The sequence below is a fragment of the Nilaparvata lugens genome, chromosome 3, assembly GCF_014356525.2.
Source record: "Nilaparvata lugens isolate BPH chromosome 3, ASM1435652v1, whole genome shotgun sequence".
NCBI lineage: Eukaryota > Metazoa > Arthropoda > Insecta > Hemiptera > Delphacidae > Nilaparvata > Nilaparvata lugens.
Window position 1 is genome coordinate 88,715,503 of NC_052506.1, and position 19,294 is coordinate 88,734,796.

General features: G+C 32.2%; 1 protein-coding gene across 5 annotated transcripts in view; it reads left to right on the plus strand.

The window, feature by feature from the left end:
• Positions 1-19,294, plus strand: part of LOC111059427 — a 79,064-nt gene that overhangs the window by 54,603 nt on the left and 5,167 nt on the right. For all 5 annotated transcript variants that reach the window (XM_039424969.1, XM_039424971.1, XM_039424968.1 and 2 more), the window contains exons 4-11: positions 4,979-5,122; positions 6,567-6,673; positions 7,380-7,573; positions 8,496-8,584; positions 9,931-10,066; positions 11,853-12,017; positions 13,813-13,965; positions 15,604-15,756. In XM_039424969.1, coding sequence (XP_039280903.1) covers positions 4,979-5,122; positions 6,567-6,673; positions 7,380-7,573; positions 8,496-8,584; positions 9,931-10,066; positions 11,853-12,017; positions 13,813-13,965; positions 15,604-15,756 — 1,141 coding nt within the window. The remainder of the gene's footprint in view (positions 1-4,978; positions 5,123-6,566; positions 6,674-7,379; positions 7,574-8,495; positions 8,585-9,930; positions 10,067-11,852; positions 12,018-13,812; positions 13,966-15,603; positions 15,757-19,294) is intronic.

The window sequence follows — 19,294 nt, forward strand, 5'->3', positions numbered from 1 at the left end:
CTATATAGTTACTTTCTCCCATCGCTAATAACTTGGAAGCTATCTTCATCGCTCGCCGAATTACAAGCTCAAACGACCTTGAAACATGCTGCTGCCGCTTGGATGCATGAGCCGCAGTGCAATAAAAACACCTGTTCAACTTTTCAATCTGTGCTGGCAAACGAGCAGCATGTACATGAAAGTGAAACTATGAATTCAATTATAATTGAGACTGCGTTGAAAAACTGAACTTCAGTACCCATTTCCTCTACTTTCATCTTCCATTTTTTACAAAAAACTCATTTTAAAATAAAAAGTAATGGTTAAGGATTATAAAATTAGCGAAAGGATTCATTGATTGTACTTTCAAACAGAAAAGTGTTAAAAACTTCATATATGATTTATCAATCGCTCAAATCTAGAGTGGGAACAATGTTTATAATGAAATAAAGGGCTCACTCGACTATTCAAATCTTTTTTCAGTTCCATGTGATATTAGTAATATTAAATTACATCGAAGATCAATAGCTAATGCAATAATGAATAATAAAGTTAGATCGTACAAAATGTCAGACAGAATGGGAATTGAATTATGACTGTTGCAGAAATAGCATATTGACTTTGCTCCAAACCACTAACATTACTAAAGCCGGCTTGCCAGTTATTGAAATTTTGGATGAAAAATAATATGAAAAGAGTTGATGTCTGAATGTTACTGACGTTATTTAATTCTGATGTCTGTAAGTTTATAACTCCTAACAGTGGAAACAGATAACATCTTATTATTTATAGGACCAAGAATTCAATTTTTAATCTATTTCTTGAAAACTTGAAAAATCTTATAAGTTCAAGCTTTTGAGCAAGTGTTATTTGAAAATGGGATTATTGCAACTGAGGAACTAGAGTGATCACTCAGTCTGAAGTGACTCTTCCTTTACATTTTATTTTATCATTTTACAAAGGCGACTTTCTAGAAGTATTTTAAGCCTAGGTGATGATGATGATGGGATGAATGATAATACAATGAAGGTAGAGTTATGAATGAATAAAAATATAGGTTATGCTATTAGTGATAGGCTAATTACATAGGCTTACTTACAAGAGGATTCTTCACTTTTCAAGTATAGCAGTAAATATTCAAGTATAGTAAAGAGCACCCCATCAAGTTGAGAGAGCTCTTGAAATGACTTTTATTTCTACAGATGGAAATTACTGAGATATTGCATTTAATTTGGATTTAGTTTAATAATAATTATTTATTACTTTTATTTCTCATGAAATGGAAAAATTACTTCGACATATTTTAGAATTGTTCCAAAAATGCATTATGTATTCGAGAATCTGGATCAGCATATTTCTTTATTTCAAGAAAAACTTGATGTTGCTCGGAAATCAGGAATCTGTTTCGTGTTAAATGTTTATTTCGAAACAATCATGAAATTAGAATTCTACAATTATTACGCATTAGGAAATTGTTACGTAATTTAAGAAATATTATAAATATACTATTTATTAATCACTCATGTTGAAGCCAAAGCAGAAATGCAGCTTTTCTTGAGACAGAATATTGTCGGTTGGTACATTCTTCATTTTTTAACGTCTTTAAAAACAAATCTTGATTTATACTGGAGTTGCTAAACATTGGATCAAGTCTACTTTCCAGAATCTTTAGAAATGTTCTCCTCATTTGGAGAAAGAGATTCATCTTTGATATGCCGACAGAGCAAGCACTTGGATAATCATTGAATGTTTAGAAAGTTCAACTTTTTATTCCAAGTTATATTCTGGAACAGTCACTAATTACTATGTGGAGGTAATGATGAAACGCCAATAAGTATGCAATACAGGAATGAGTTTTTTATTTTAATAACGATGGAAATACCGTACCAAACAGTAATTATCATACATAATACATACTCTAATTAATTCTAAATTTTAAATGAAGCTTTTTAACGAACCGTGATTATGTTACTACATTTTTTTATTTATATTTTGGTCACTTTGATTGTTGGAATATTTTCGAATTGGAAGATAGTCTGTTATAAATATTATAGGCAGGGGTGCCCAGCCACCCCAAGGCCAATGGCGCATGCCCCCCCCCCCCCATTCAAGTGTAATGCCCCCCCCCAAGGCCAATGGCGCATGCCCCCCCAATTCAAGTGTAATGCCCCCCCCCCAATCCATGTGTAATGACCCCCCCCCCCAAAGTACCCCAACTCCCAACTCTTTAGTTTTTAACATTAGTCAGTGTATGACAATAAAATTCACATCTTAAGGTGCTTACAGATATACGCGCCGCGAACATGAGCAATTCACTTTTAATCAGCTGATGCCAAGCTTTTTATATCTGTATTTTACCGTTTCTGTAAAAATATAGATATAATCAGCTGATTAAAAGTGAATTGCTCATGTTCGCGGCGCGTATATCTGTACGCACCTCTACATACTAATCTTCCAAAGGACATTGTTTACCTTTGGTCTTGTGAGGAATTCTTTCTGTTTTCATAATATTGTAAAAATATATACCATCGTTTCTTATCTCTTTAAAATAGAAATAAAGTATCTTCTTGATATTATTTTTGAGACAAGCAGTGCACCCGTTCTTGTTCGGGAGGACTAGAAAGAACTTCATTACATCAGGAAAAACTACATGACACATATTTTAATAGGATATTAAAAGATAAGTAAGGGAGGCTTTGCTTTTTAAATGTTAAGGTTACTTATAAAAAGTTGAATAATAATATCATTGATAATTCTTTATTGCAAAAGAATATTGCATAGCAATCTTGGTAAACATTCATACAAATTTGGAACGATTTTATTCATACAATATATAATGTCGGCAAGTTTAGGTATTCTAAATCCTATACTATTAAACGAGCAATTTCTGTTTAGATGTTTTGATGTTTAAATTTTTAGATGTTTGTATTTCACCGGATCTCGAAAACGGCTCTAACGATTCTCACGAAATTCAGAACATAGTAGGTTTATAATATGAAAATTCGATTACACTAGGTCTCATCCCTGGGGAAACTCGCTGAAGGACATTAAATGAATTTATTCATCCTTGGAAAAACAGCTGATAATTTCGGCGTCTGTTGATGATGGAAGTGAGTGAGCGAGTGCATGTGTGTGGGACTGAGACAAAATCATGACTCAGCTGTTGAACTTTTGTACATAATTCAATCAGGTACTTAGTGACAGTTGTACAAAAGCCGGTTAAATCTTAATCCTGATTAATTCCAGTAGAACCAATCGGATAAGCTATCTTTTTGAGATTGTCTCCTGTAATTTGGTTCACGTGACATAAATCAGGATTAAAATTTAACATGCTTTTGTGAGAGAAATTTTTGCATTCCTCTGCGAATTAATCTCAATCCACTGTGATTAGATAGAACCTTTCTGTATGAACTATGAATATTTATTATAATTTCTTCTTTCGTAATAATTTTTATATACTTTTGTAGGTACTCTAGAGCGGAGCTCGGTGCCCCGATATTTATCATGAATTGGAATAGGATGTCACTGATGTTGTGTTGTTGGTAGTATTTACTTTTTAACATTACAGGAGTAAATAACACAAGTCGAACATAATGTATCTTTAAATGGTTTGGTTTTTGGAATAAAGATATCATCTGAACAAGTACATTTTGTAAATTCTATCTATTAATACCAAATATCGGGGCACCGAGCTTTGCTCGTTATTTATTCATTGATAAACAGATTTATTTCATTGATAATCATTTCTTTAAAATGATTGGGGAAGTACTAACAGACACAGCCCAAAATTGTTACTTACCCGAATTTTGATTTATTCACTACGAAAAATATATTTCGTCTGTGATTTATTCACAGACGAAATCATTATCTGTTTTTCCAAGGATGAATTATCCTCTTCATGTTCTTCAGAGAGTTTTCTCAGGGATGAGACCTAGTGCAATCGAATTTTGATATCATAAACCTACTATATTCCGAATTTCGTGAAAATCGTTAGAGCCGTTTCCGAGATCCGTTGAACATAAATTACCAGATAGCCAGATAACCAGATATAGAAATAGAAAAATATAAACAGATATTATAATAGGATAACAACTTATAGTCCAGTCAAATGGTCGTTTTTCAGGAAACAGCCCCGAAATAATTTTTTTCGATGGTTCTATATATATTTTAGGGCGCTGATTATAGGGAATATCTTTCAGTACCGTACCTATTCGAACTCTGATCTTCTGACTCCCTATATAAGATTATTTAAAACTCATAGCTGATCTAAAGCCATATGTACCAGAGATGTGTAATATTATAATAAACTTCATCTTGAGATAAAAATGCTACCGAAAAAAAAAAACAAATTGGTAATTAATAAATGGCTAAGACAAGACCCATTTTACAAATTAAAAAATTTATGGCTTGCGATGTTAATATTGTTACCTGATTGTGTTGAAAATTTATTGAATTTTTTATGTTAAATAATAATTTATTGAAGAAATTTGGACTTTAATTTATTGCTTTTAAATGTATTGTTTTTATCATGACGAAGCCTATTGTATGTTTGTATAATGTTTAATGGCTAATAAAAATTCTTATTCTATATTCTATTCTTATTCAGCTTCGGAAAAAACACGGTTCCTTTGTATTTTTCAAAAATATATCATCATATTCCAGTCAGTCTCAACTTGTTCAGTTGTTTAATATTTTATTTGCATAGAACAATATAAATGTTGTAGTTCTGTATCAAAACTCAAGTATACATTGTTTTGAAAGAATAACAGTTTTTTAGTCGATCTGAAACTTCCGGTGGAAAAATTGAAATTGCGTGTCCGAATATGATTTTTCATAAAACAATGGAAATTGGATAATTTTCCAGTAATTCAATAAGATTGAAGGTTGATGAAAGTGCAAAATTTGCTGGACTTTGGGAGAGTGAGGTCAGTTTTCATGAATAAGTTTGAAAAACTTGATAATTGGTCAGCAGTTTGATTGATTTGTTTGTCGGTTTCAGATCAGAGGCGGAAACGCAGTATGCGAAAACACTGTCAAAACTGTCAGCGAAACTTCTCAAGGCAACAAAGGAAGCTGTGGGAACCGTTAACCAGGCCTGGCAGAAGGTCGCCATCGAAATGGAAACGCAGAGTGAAGCTCACAGGTATATTTCAACAATCAACATTTATTTATAACATTCATACATACAATTTCATATATATATATATATATATATATATATAGTTAATTATCAGTTTTTTACTGAGGATAATGCCCTGTAGGCTTGCGCATTACTAATGAGACAGATGATAATGAGAGATGAAGGATCTTCAGTTTTAGGTGGGTTCCGAACCACTGGGAAACGATTTTTCAACTCATGAATTACATTCACTGGAGTTGGGTCAAGTGGTCACCCTTCCAACGGGAGAAGCAGACGTATGATTCTTAACTTATCTAAGCATAGCTTATCAGCGCGACCACTTAGTTTAACTATTATAAAGCATGCAGATGAGTTCCTTATTTTTTGCAATTTTTTTATATAGAAAAACAGAACATTCCAAATTCCAAATCTAAACTTTTGCAAGAACGGCGAGTCAATAAGTGGGAGAGCATTAGATGTGTCGATAGATTAATGCGATTAAGGAAACATTCAATTCTGATTTATTCGACAAAATAGGCAAGCATAATAACTCATATTGTACATAATTTGAACATTTCAACAGTTCATTATTTCATCTGAAAATGCATTCACGGGTTTCCACCAGGGACAGTGGGGTCACGTTCATCTCTATGTTTGGGAAGATGGTTTTGTCTCCCCAATATTCTGGCTCTTTTACCAAAAATTAGCAAAACTTTTTTTATTTGAACCAAGTTGAAACTAAGATTATAATGTTTAAAAGTATTTGTTTGAAAAATATTTTGAAGCAAAATTATAGCGTTCTGTCTTGAAAAATGTGTAGGCCTACGCAGGGCTTTGTTCATGAGATCTGACTTGTTGTGCACAAGTTGTTGTGCAAATTTTAAAACCGTATCACAGTATTAATTTTTGACTAATAGAGAATGGTAAATCTATCAATCTTGATATATATTACATAATTTATATTACAGTACCCTTCAACCAATATATTGATTTATGTTACAAATGACACCGATATAATATAGCATTGGTATATTAAATACTAAGGTTATCCTTGTGTTATTTTTTCTTCCAAATTTAAGTGATAACACAGACAAAAAAGAAAGTTAGATTATGTTTCCAATTTTCAGTATAAACACAGACATAAAATTGTAATTCTAGATAATTTAGAAAAATTGCATGAGATGATCAAATGTCCATGCCTACCGGCGGGATTCGAACCCTCGAACCAGGTACTATCAGACTAAAGGATGTTACGCCTCAGACCACTAGACCAACTGATAAATACTAAACTGATCTACGACCAAAATACTTTTTTGGATTCCGACAGAAAGGGGTATACTTCAACAAGTTGAAAAAGTAAAAAACTCACATGTCTCTCATTCAGAAAATTGTGTTGGTTATCTGCTGTGGATAGAATATTTGCTAGATATTCAAATTATAGGTATAATAAAAATTTATATGATTACAGGTCTTTGGGAAATTCACTCTCAGAGGAAGTTGTCAAACCATTGAGACAGCTCATTGAGTCACAACACAGGATACGAAAATCAGTAGAAACCTCAGTTGATAAGACTGGTAATTCATCATTTTCAATTTTACCATTTTATTCAAAAATATGTCTTAGCATACTCACATTTCTTAGAACTATTTCCACGATTATCAACCCCTATTTCCTACTGAGAAAAAGTATATATGCAACATAAGACCAACACTTCGAATCTGTTTTGTTAATCGAGCCCGGTAAAGACATCTAAGGCTTGATACTACAATATCGAACTGGCTTCAACAATAACTCTATCCTCAATTATTTAAATAGCTTCAAAAACTTCCTGGTTATTAAAATTCAATCACAACAAATTCATTGATTCTTGTAAGGAAGAGTCTTACTTACTGAAAAAAACAAATAGATAAAATACATAGCCAAACAGCAAGGAGTTAACGTGTGATTTTATACACAAATACGGAACCATTATTCTCCCAGTTTTACAACTAAAATTTGCTAAAAATTTTATCTGATAAACTAAAATTATGTTCTATTGTGTACAACAGAGCTCGAACTAACAAGGATCAACTAAAAAATTTTCTTAAAAAACACAGTTTATAAATTTCCTTAGAAACTTCCAAGATTTGAAAATAATAATATATTATTAAGATTCATAACATTTTATAGTAGAGAAAATTTTGGATGTTCTGCCCCGCCGAATCTATGGAAATTTTGAATCAAGATTATGTGGCTTCTTAAAACTTATTCCAACATTTTTTTCGTTTTTGTTTGTTTCAGGAAAAAGTCTTGCAGAATGGAGGTCGGCTGAGAGTAAATCAAAGAAGCAGAGTTTCCAAAATGCACGAGAGAATGAGAAGATGCAAGACGCTATGCTAGAAATTAGGCTAGCCACACCAAATAATACCAAATTATCCACTAGCACGTTACATCTCCATAGTCAGAAGGTTGTTTCTGATAAGGAGAATGCCAAGGTAAAAATAAAACTTCATTAAAGTTTCTACTGATTTCATTTTATATTTTAATATTCAGAAATATTTGTAATTTTTGAAATAATTTTTATTAAAATTGATGTTGTTTCCATGACGAAACACTATATAATAACTTTGTAGTAGTTCAGACACTGCATTCCTGATTCCTCAACTCTCCAAAAAAGTGTTTTTTTCAAATATTTACAAGTAACACAGTGTCTGAACTACAAAAAAAATTATTAGTATACGTTATTACTGTATTCGAAGTACGATTTATATTGTATATCATTTTAATATTTCAATAATTTCTATATCACTATCTCACCCAGAGTAAGGATAATACTTATAATGGAAAATACTTCGTTGATATCAATAATAATATTCATATGGCTTTTATTAGTAGAGATTTTTTTACTAATGACTTTTATTGCTATTATTTTTAAATTATGATTGTAAGGCTTTTATTGCTGACGAGAATTCCACCTTGCCTGATATTTATATATATTTAAGCAGTCAAAGGGTCTGTTGGCCTATACTATAACGAATGTCATCAACTCATTTTTAGCATCAAATTAATATTATAATTTAATAATATTGTATTTTGTGAATTGAATTCATTTGGATTAGATAAGTGAACAAAAAATAAATAATTTCAATTTTATTCACTAATCAGCAAAGATAACATCATAATTCTAATATGAGAATTGACAGTAGTTTGATTTCAAATTTCTTATTAATTAGCTTTTCTTTCATTAGATGGCAAATATGATAAGTCTTATAACGTATTTTTATATTATTCTACATTACTTCAAAGAATACGTAAAACGTTGAATGACTTGGAATTCACCAGTCTACTCAAAAGATCCTTAAAGGATTTATTTTTCAAATGAAAAGTTTTCTCTAGTGAATTATTCATATTTTTCAGATGGAATCCAAACGTAAGAAGGCTGAAGAATCAGTGAAGAAAGCTGATGTAGAATATTACACATATTGCATCCGAGCTGAAAGAGCAAGGTAAAACGTCTGAATTCAAATCTGAATAAAATGTCTTCAGGTTGTTATTTTTTTGCGAAAATTTCATCACAATCGCTGTCCACACTGTAAAGCAATCATGTTGCTCTGCTGTGCCAGAGTTGTAACGCAGTTGCCATGATATCAATATTATTAACTCTATTGATTTATTAAATTTCTTACTGGACGGGTTGAATAGTCAATTATAATCATAGGCGAATAGTCAATTCTATATACAAGAAAGTCAAATAATTATAGTATAAGCTTGTAGTCAAAAATTGAATCGGCTACTAAATATTAAATACCTATCAGGAATATGATCCTTATTCGACCAGAGAGGAATCTCTTGCTGCTATGAGATAAGGATGAACTATTTTATTTACAACTTATCGGCACTGTTTAACCACAGAGCATGAAGCAGAGCATAGGATTTATCCTAAATGAGAAGAAATAAGTGAAATGAGATTTTTGCCAACGTTTAAATTAAGTATGAAGGAACAAAAAATAAACTGTCTAGCTCAAAAAGAGACTGTCTAGCTGGGCCAATGGCAGGCGTTCATGCCCTCGACCAATAGCAATAGCTACTCGCCTACTAGAATAAATTCTGCAGCTCTTGTATTTAGTTTTTTACCAGAGATTGACAATGGTGTAACAACCGAAACCGGTCTTTCTAACTTTCAATAAAATCTGTGGTTGTTGACAATTTCTTAGTCTTTTTATTTAAAACAAAAAATAAACCATGAAAAGATAGTTGGAGAAGTAAAAACAAGTTAATAAGGAAAATATGAACTTTTAAATGATGAGGGTCTTGTAGAATATCTCTTATCAACATCCTTATCAATAGAAAATATGTGTGATAACAGTATGTAAGCACCCTGAACAAAAATAAAAATGGAAATTCATGATAAACTGATTCTTAAAAAGCGTTTAATATCCATCCCACAAGATACTATGAACAGTATAGCCAATCAACAAATAGACATCGATTTTTTGCCGACCTTATGAATTCTAAAAAATTGAAATTGTGCCAGGTAGCACAACAGCCGGGTTCTAGTAGAACCAATCAGGGAAGCCATCTTGTCAAAAAGGCCTTCTCTGATTGGTTCTCGTAGAATTAATCACGGTTAAAATTTAACCGGCTGTTGTGCAACCGACACATAATCTGTTTGACATTATCTGTTTAATCTAATAGAATTATTAGATATAATAATCTAATAGATATAAGGACGGCAAAAAATCGTACGTCCTAAAATCAATGTGTGTGTAACTGGCTTAAAGAGCCTAATCTAGATTAGGAATTTATTTGGTAGATTTAATGGAATAGTTTGCTGTGTTCTTACTTGTTGCAGGTTAGAATGGGAGTCAGCAGTGACGCGAGGGAGTCAAAGTTTCCAAACAATCGAAGAGGAAAGACTGCAGCATCTCAAAGATGTGGCCATGTGCTATTTGCACCACTTCAAAGATATTGGACCAAAGTTAGTTCAGGTGAGTTATCTACTGTAGTTGGCAACGTTGTTCTCATGATCGAAAGATCACACGAAGCCGTGACCACCTGAAACAATACCGTAGTGGGGGGTTACTTTGTGACAGTTTATGAACATTTGCAAGCTCTTAACTGAATGAGAGAAAATTAAATTTTTGTGTCATTCCATATCAATCCTCCACATTTTGTTTATCTACTGTATCAACCAAATCTTTAAAAAATGCTTAGTTTAGATTTTATGAAAACTTAAAGTTGTCACAAACTCACCCCAGCAAGTGGGGTGACTTTGTGACAGTATATTTTTCAACATTAAATCAAATTAAAATGTCATTTTTTCAAAATGTAACCCTTCTAAACACATTTTCATGTTATTCTTGAATTAATTTGAATATCCAGTAAAGTGAATAATAACAATTTTTCCAGGTAAGAGTTAGTTTATTGGGTGAAACAAATTTTTTTCCAAATCAAAATCTAGTTTATTATCTAAGATTTATTATATTGATTTTGGTTTACAAAATCCAAAAATCTTTCCATTTCTTTTAACACAAATATGGATCCACCTTGTCAAGATAGAATTTGACAGTAATTAATTTCAATTCCACGAGGGTGACTGAAAAACCGAAGGTCACCACTGCAACAGCAAGTGCAGCTATGGGGCCTGTTCCCCCCCCCCTTTTCGCCGATTAACTAACACAAAACAAACGTGACGCCGAGTGTGTCTTATCATACACAACTGATAAGAGAGAAGGTACAGCATTAAGATTATTCATATAAAAACGGATATTCTTAGGATCAGATTAGTGTAAATAGTGGGCCCAAATTCTTTACTCAAATTATTCTGTACAAATTCTGTCTTTGTTTCATGAATTGATTTTTAAACGCATAATGTGACCTGATCCAGGTCATAATACCATATTCGAATAGTGAGTGGACAAAAATTCAACACACTGTTCTGCACTGAGAAACAGTATATACAGCTTTTTATTATCTGATCAAACGTAATCTGAGCCCAACCTACTTATTCTTTCTCAAAGTCACCAAATTTGACCATCTTTATCCATTTTTCTTTTTATGATCATCGCAGAGTTATACACACGCAATAACAATAGCATCAAGGTAGCCTTCTTATATTTCATTAATGCAAGACATGTTTCATCTTATCAGAGTATATGATTCAGCTCAAATAATAAAAGACCAAACAAAACTAAAGTAAAGACATGTTTCAGCTCTAATAATAAGAAAGAGTATAGAATAATTGGGTTTAAAGGGTATAAAATGAGGGAATATAAATGAGATCAAATAATTGATGGTAATTCTACAGTCTTCGAGGTGAATTATACAGCATATAATTTGGATTTTCGTTTAATAATAATTATTGATGGTAATTGTAATGAGCTGAAACATATTATGCATAGAATATGAAAAAGGTAAATTGATGTTATTTTAATTTCAATAAATGTGGCAGCCCTACATAACAAATTGAATATATACAATCATAGCATAGCAGTAACTTGCTATTGGTTGTTGGGTCACAGATATGGGCTAGTGTGTGATTATATGGGAGCTATGGCCTTATGATACGTATCAAGATCGCTTCTAGCAAATACTATGTGTGTTGATTACATTATTCAAGTTTATACGCATATACGGTTTATAAAAAAGGGTGAACGACTTCATTATTTGTATGTTTTGTTCATAGAATAATGTTAATATTTAAATAAGAATTGAATTTCTTAGAAGATTTATTTTAATTGAAAGTAAACTAAGAATTTGTTGTACGTTTTGCAGAGTGCAGAAAGATTGCAAGAGCCGATTCAGCAATGTGATATTAATCACGACATGGAGACTGTGATCTCTCTGAAAGGAGCAGGTCAAACAATGCCTGAACAACTGTTACCTGATTTCTATGCCGAACATATCACACTGGCTATGAACAAGGAACGGAGAAGACAGGTAATCAAATAACACTTCATTCTGTAATTTATTTGCTAATGAGTACCGAGCTGCAATTATTGTTTAGTAACCGATATATTAGGATAAAATAGTATTCTTGTTACAATCATTGGCTCCTTAAAAGTTGAACTGATACTGTATTTTATAGTATTTTTCCAGTGATCTCAAAATGGAAAACCAGTTTACACAATAGAAACAATTCTATGAAAGGAAATATTTCGTTAAAAAAATATTTCTTGCAGATGGGCTTGAACAAGGGTAATGGGAGAGATGATTGAGAAATCATGAAGAACCTAAAGATTTATATAGGCTACATTTCGATCCAGTGAGGAGTCAATCAATCAATCAATCTCTTTATTGAAGACATACAATGTATATTGTACATGAATGCGTCATCTCATTAAACAATACTTCCAATTCTTGAACATAAAACTAGAAAGATAGAAAGAAACACAACAAAAAAGAGACAATACAATAATAACATTTAGGTACGGTAATGTATCCCTAATTCCCCCGGTAAAATTCTTCAAAACTATAAATTTCTAACTCTATTAAGTACTTTTTCAACTCGATTTTGAATCTTGCCCTATACGTTTCTCTCCTGATGCTACTTGGGAGGTACCTCATGAATTTCATTCCCAGATATGCTGGAATTTTTTCTCTCCTATGTTTCATGATAATGAAATCATTTCTATATATTGTATAGTAATTGTGAACATTTGATTGCCTATTGAATGAGTGCTCGTTATTTGTTACATGTAAAATTGTTTTATAGATATAAAGGCCAAACACAGTCATAAATCCTAGCTTCTTAAAAAGTGACCTACATGACTATCGATTATTATTAATATTCAAAATTATTCTTACAGTTTTTTTTTTGTAGTTTTAGTATTTTGTTAAATTAGCTAAACTTGTCCTTCCATTACTTCAATTCCATATGCAATGTGTGCGTGTATAGTGGCAAAATAAGCAGATTTTAAAGTTAGTGTGTTGCAAATGGGTGCCAGCCTTCTAAGTGCATAAATTCCTGAACTAATCCTCCTGCTAATTTTTAATACATGTTTTTCCCAGGTAAGCACGCTATCAAGACGAATTCCCAAAAATTTAATTTCATTCTTATTATCTAGTTCATCTAATTTTTTAATATTACAATTTCTGCAAATGAAATGGACAAATTTTGTTTTGAAGCTCTTGTTTTGAGTGATTTTGAAGCTCATGTCAGTTAGTGGAGCTGGCCATCTAAAGCATAAACCTTACCGCATGAGAACCAAGAACACCGTGTTAATCTAAAGGTGCGTACAGATATACGTGCCGCAAACATGAGCAATTCACTTTTAATCAGCTGACTATATCTGTATTTTTACAGAAACTGTGAGATACATATATAAAAAGCTTGGCATCAGCTGATTAAAAGTGAATTGCTCATGTTCGCGGCGCGTATATCTGTACGCACCTTAATGTGATATGTTCTTAAGCGCAGAGTCAACATACTTTCCCAGTAAATAGATAAATTCAAGAAGAAATGTTATTCTAATTTATACTCGAGCCCAAGCTATTCTCGTATCACTGTAGAAAATCAAGAGATTTTAATTAAGTACGAGCAGTAAAAGAATATTGTATTCTTCTAAATAGTATATAAGATTGGAGTGTAAATAGTGATAAAAGTCCAAATAGTACAATAATCATGTTTTTATTACGGATATTTCAAATCACGTTCAAAAGAGCTATTTAAAAAAGTAATATATAAAATGATTACTACAAAATATAAAATAACATGTCCAAAATTTATTTTCAGGCATTGTATAAAATCTTGCAACTTATACGCCAAGACCTTGAAAGAGAGAGGCGAGGAAAGCAAGGCGTTGAAAACTTGGCTCGAGCACTGAAGCAAACGCCCAATTTCGGAACGGAGGATTCACAACAAAACGTTACAGAGAAACTTCACCATGTGAGTAACCAAACAATGCAATCGCTCGTCATGTAATAACTGTACATTCATTTTTGTTCTGATCACGAGAATCAATTTTAAACAGATTGTTATCTCAATGTAGTAAGTTGTTCATGAGCTGATAAAATAGATACAGAGTGATCGTAAATTCACGCAATCCAGGTGACAACACTACATAAACATCTATAAAGAGTGAGTCAAATGTATGGGAATCCTTCAATAAATTGGAGACAGTTGTAGATATAATACTGTAACATCCAGGATAAGTTATTGGTCAAATACTCTACCTTTTGACGTACAACTGAATTTCAACACCCCTTAAGGGGATAACTTAAGGGTTGTAACTGGAATATTTTAAACGTAAGCACCCATTGTGTGGTACATCATTTCAAATGCCTTTTTGAAACAAGAAAGATAGCATCAATTAAAATGTTCTATGATACTTGTATCCAAAATGGCGGCTGATTAAAGTTTTAGTTTTTAAAGAAATGATGAGGGGTTGTAACTCGAACATTTTTAATGTAAACACTCATTGTGTGATACATCATTTTGAAGGCCTTTTCAAAACGAGATAGATGGCATCAATAAGAATGTTCTATGTTAAACTTTTATCCAAAATGGAGGCTGATTGAAGTTTTCGTTTTTAAAGAAATAAATTGACAAATTATAGATAAAAGTATCATAGAATATTCTTATTGATGTCATCTATCACGTTTTGAAAAGGCCTTCAAAATGATGTATCAAACAATGGGTGTTTACATTAAAAATATTCCAGTTACAACCCCTCATTTCTTTAAAAACAAAAACTTCAATCAGCCGCCATTTTGGATACAAGTATAATAGAACATTTTTATTGATGCCATCTTTATTTTTTTAAAAAGGCCGTTGAAATGATATGCCACACAATGGGTGTTTACGTTTAAAATAGTCCAGTTACAACCCCTTAGTCACCCCCTTATAAGGGTTGAAATTCAGTTGTACGTCAAAAGGTAGAGTATTTGACCAATAACTTATCCTGAAAGTTACAGTATTATTTATCTACAACAGTCTCCAACTTATTGGAGGGTTCCCATACATATGACTGTATATGTATGTATTAATTTTAAGTTTGTTTTTATACAAAAAAAAAAGTTCTACAAGAGTCAAAGTAGTACAGACTCCCTCAGGATACGCAGTTGGGAATGAATATTAATTTTATAGAAGTGTTTCCAAAGGACATAAAGTTTACTCACTTTTTTGTGCCACTTAAATTATTGAAACATAATAAAAGTTATCAAGTACCCTTTTTATTTTATCAAAACACAACTAGTTTCAACTCTTCAAGAGTCATTTTCAAGTGTAAATTTATACTTGGAAATGGCTCTTGAAGAGTTGAAACTATAGTTATGTTTTGATAGAATAAAAAGGTTACTTTATTATGTTATGCATAAAGTTTATATATGATAAAGAATTATTATTATTACAATGAGTTCTCTAGAACTCGAGATTACTTGTTTCAAGAAATAAATACAAATACTGTTCGCAAGCATTTCGAGAAAGAATGATCTAAGATGGTTCTTTGAGTAAGCATTTATCTTATTCATCAATTTTGGTTTGGTAAGCTACAACATTCTAAATATAAAATAATGATTATTACAGATGCGATCAATGCTTGCTTACCTGGAGGCAGCGAGGTACAAAGTACAAAGCTCTGTGTGTGAACTGGAAGGCCAACCAAAGAGTAACCATCCTCTCTCATCCCACATACAAGTCACTCGAGATCGACAAGGATTTCAGCAGAGCATTCTAAAAGTAAGTTCATCACATCGTCTTTTAATAGTCTCCTGCAAAACTGTTATTGTAAATTTATTATTATTTAATAATAAAATACTAAAAAACATGTAAGATAAGAGGCTTGCCACGTTTAAGCCTGTTGTCTAGTTCGCTGTCATACAGTCGTCTCAAGAACGAAATGTTGTATTGATCTAAAATTTGGCATGATTTAAAGACTCAACTTTGAAAAATAAAATAAAAAAAATTCGATGTACTTATTCAAAATGGAGGCCATTTTAAATTTTTTATGGAAAATTTCACGAAAACCATTCACTTTACAGAAAATTTACAGGAGACAAAAAGTTAGCAAATTTTATCAAGATTTCAAAGATACCTTATTTATTGAGATTGATCGAAGAATAACAGAGATATTAGATCTTTTCGTACTGCATGCATGATCACTTTTCACCATGTAAACATCAATATTAAATTTTTAATTCTAATTGTATTTAAGATGAAGCTTTGAAACTCGGTATGGCTCCATATGGCCATAAAGCTGATTTTACAATGTTTTTCAGATGATCTTGTTTGTCTTATGCATTCATGCAGTACGAAAAGAATTAATTTCTCTGTCATTCTTTGACCAATCTTGATAAATGAGGTACCGTATCCTTGAAATCGTGATAAAATTTGCTAACTTTTTGTCTCTTGTAAATTTTATGTAAAGTGAATAGTTTTCGTGAAATTTTCCATAAAAAATTTAAAATGGCCGCCATTTTGAATATGTAAATCAAAAACTTGTTATTTTATTTTTTTAAAGTTGAGTCTTTATAACATGAATATTCATTTCAAATTTCAGATCAATAAAACATTTCGTTGTGATAAAAATTCCTAAGTGAAAAAAAACAGAAAGGCAACTGTAAGGATAACCCTTAGACCAGTATATAGATTAGACACGGCCCATTGTATATTCATACTGAAAGTCGATGAAGCCAACATCTAACTGCCAAATCCGCCCACCTTGACGTCACAAAAGTTTGTTGTGTAGGTGTTTGTGGTGTTTAACTTACATTATTGTTATTCAATGCATTTTTGTTAGCTTGGTTGTGACGTCAAGGTGGGCGGATTTGGCAGTTAGATGTTGGCTTCAGAGGCTAGGCTTCCCAGCATGTCTATTCTATAAATGGTCTAAGGGATAACCGCTGAGTTTTGGACACTTCAAATACGACATTTGTAATCTCCTATCAACCAGGAACAATATCCTAAAATGTTCTACACTACATCTGAAACACCCTGTATATTATTTATTACTATTCATGACAAGTAAATAAATGAAATTATTCAATGATACCTACTAAAGTGTACCCAAAACTTCTTACAACATAGGGATCCTCCACTTTAATAGTTTTGATAATTTTAGGAAAAATATATTACAAAAATGGTTCAATATAGCGATTGTTAATCAAAACCTGTATGAGAGCTATCCAATGAATGATGTCTGAGGTTAACTTACATAAAGTGTAGGCTACATACGTATGGAGGGTGCGCATCCAATCGTGTTGTTTATTAAATTTATACCTCAAGGCTGTTCGGTACACTTTTTTTTAAATTGGATAATTTTTTCAATATAATTGAAAGATCACTATAAGAATGAGAAAAAGTGACAACTGAAATTTTCAAATGGTCTAATAAGCGAGTTATGGGTTGTTGTGCTAACTCCGTTTTCTTTCCAGATCATAAACGGTTTCGAATTTTCCTTTGGAGTTTTATTTCAATACATTCAGTACATCATTGGCTTTGTTCTAATATGCGTTTTTTCGCGATTCATGCCAAACAAGTTATCGAATTTACAAAAAATGTCACTTTTTTATTTATGAACGATATGGGGAATAAAATGTTCTAGTTTGGAAAGATACATTTTTTTGAATTTTTAAGAGAAGTTCTGTTAATATAGTCGAAACCGTTTATGATCTGGAAAGAAAATGTAATCTGGAAAATTAGCACACTTCAACAACCCCCAACTCGCTTATTAGACCATTTAAAAATTTCAGTTGCCACTTTTTTTCACTCTTGTAATGATCTTAACAAGTATATTGAAAAAGATTATCCAATTTGAATAAGAAAAAGTGTACCGAACTGCCTTAATTAGTGACCTGCATTCTCCATAAAACACGTTGCACATAAGGACAATATAGTCCATAAAAAGACAACCTCTCTCTTCAACTCTTCATTCGTTACCTTCTCTCTCCAACTGATCCTCAGCATTCTTCTTTATCAACATGTCTCAAAAGCAGTGATTCTCAATCAGCTAATTACAGTGATAAATAGTCATAGAAAGAATCGCAGTTGCCAATTTGTTGATTGGACTCAGTCGACTCGGTGCTTTCAGAAAGAAAACTATGTATTCGTATCATGAGCAGTCGAACACTAGAGACAGAAGGCTTCAACACAGCAACATCGCCGCCGCTGTATCCCTACTTTTCTCTGCTCCAAATATCCCTCCAAGTCGAAACTAGTTTTGTATCGGCTATATAGTCAGTGCAAATTTACTTCAGACTTGGAGGAATATGCAGCGCAGAGAAATGGAGGGAGATCAGCCAATTACAGTGATTAATAGAGTAATAGGTGGAAGCGCGGTTGCCAATTTGTCAGTCGTTTGACCGCTTTCAGACAGGGAACTTTGCACGTGTAGCATGAGCACACGAACAGTTATTGGAAGTTGGAGATCGCAGGCAACATCGCGCCTCTGTATTCCTCCCGCTGTATTCTTCCTCTGCTGCGCATGTCCATCCCAAGTCGGAAGTAAATTTGCACGGACTATAGTAGCGGCTACCTACAATAGCTGCTAGGGGAACAGGGAATTGTTCGGAGCTCAAATGTTTACGGCATTTCCATTTCCTAAATGTACATCTTTAGTGGTTGCCTAGTTTTTTTACTAATAAAATCTTCTTCAATATACAGAGTGATTCATAATTATGGTAAAATATTTTAATACGTGATAGTAGAGGTAAAAATAAGAAAAAAAGTTCCTATAAACATATATCCATAAACGCTTCATTAGCGAGCTATACAGAATGAAAGATTTCGCCCGGAATTCAGTTCCTCTGGTGAAATACACCGATGCTGAATTGTTTGGCGACTAGTTTTTGAAAAACTTATGCTGGATTCATATGGAAAAATATCTGAAAAATTGAATAAAACTAGTCTGGAAGCTGTAGTGTGAGTAGTTTTTGAGAAAAAAGTTGAAATATGCAAAAAATTCAAGTAAAAAAACACAGACTTCTACATTTGATGCCCAATAACTTTCTCTAATGACCAGTAAACAAATATTTCTCGCAATAAAAATTGTAGAGAATTTAATTCTGAAAAGAATTATGTAAGCTGTGTAAACTAAATTCAAATAGAAGTTGAATAAAATGTATTCTTATGTAGTACATTACACCATAAAAATTTGCTGTTTTATGAGGAGTGAACTAATAACTCATAGGTTGTAGCTGATTGCAAATAAAACATGGATTTTTATAACTGCTGTTTTTAAACAGCTTATTTATTATGTTTTAAATAAGAAAATATTCAA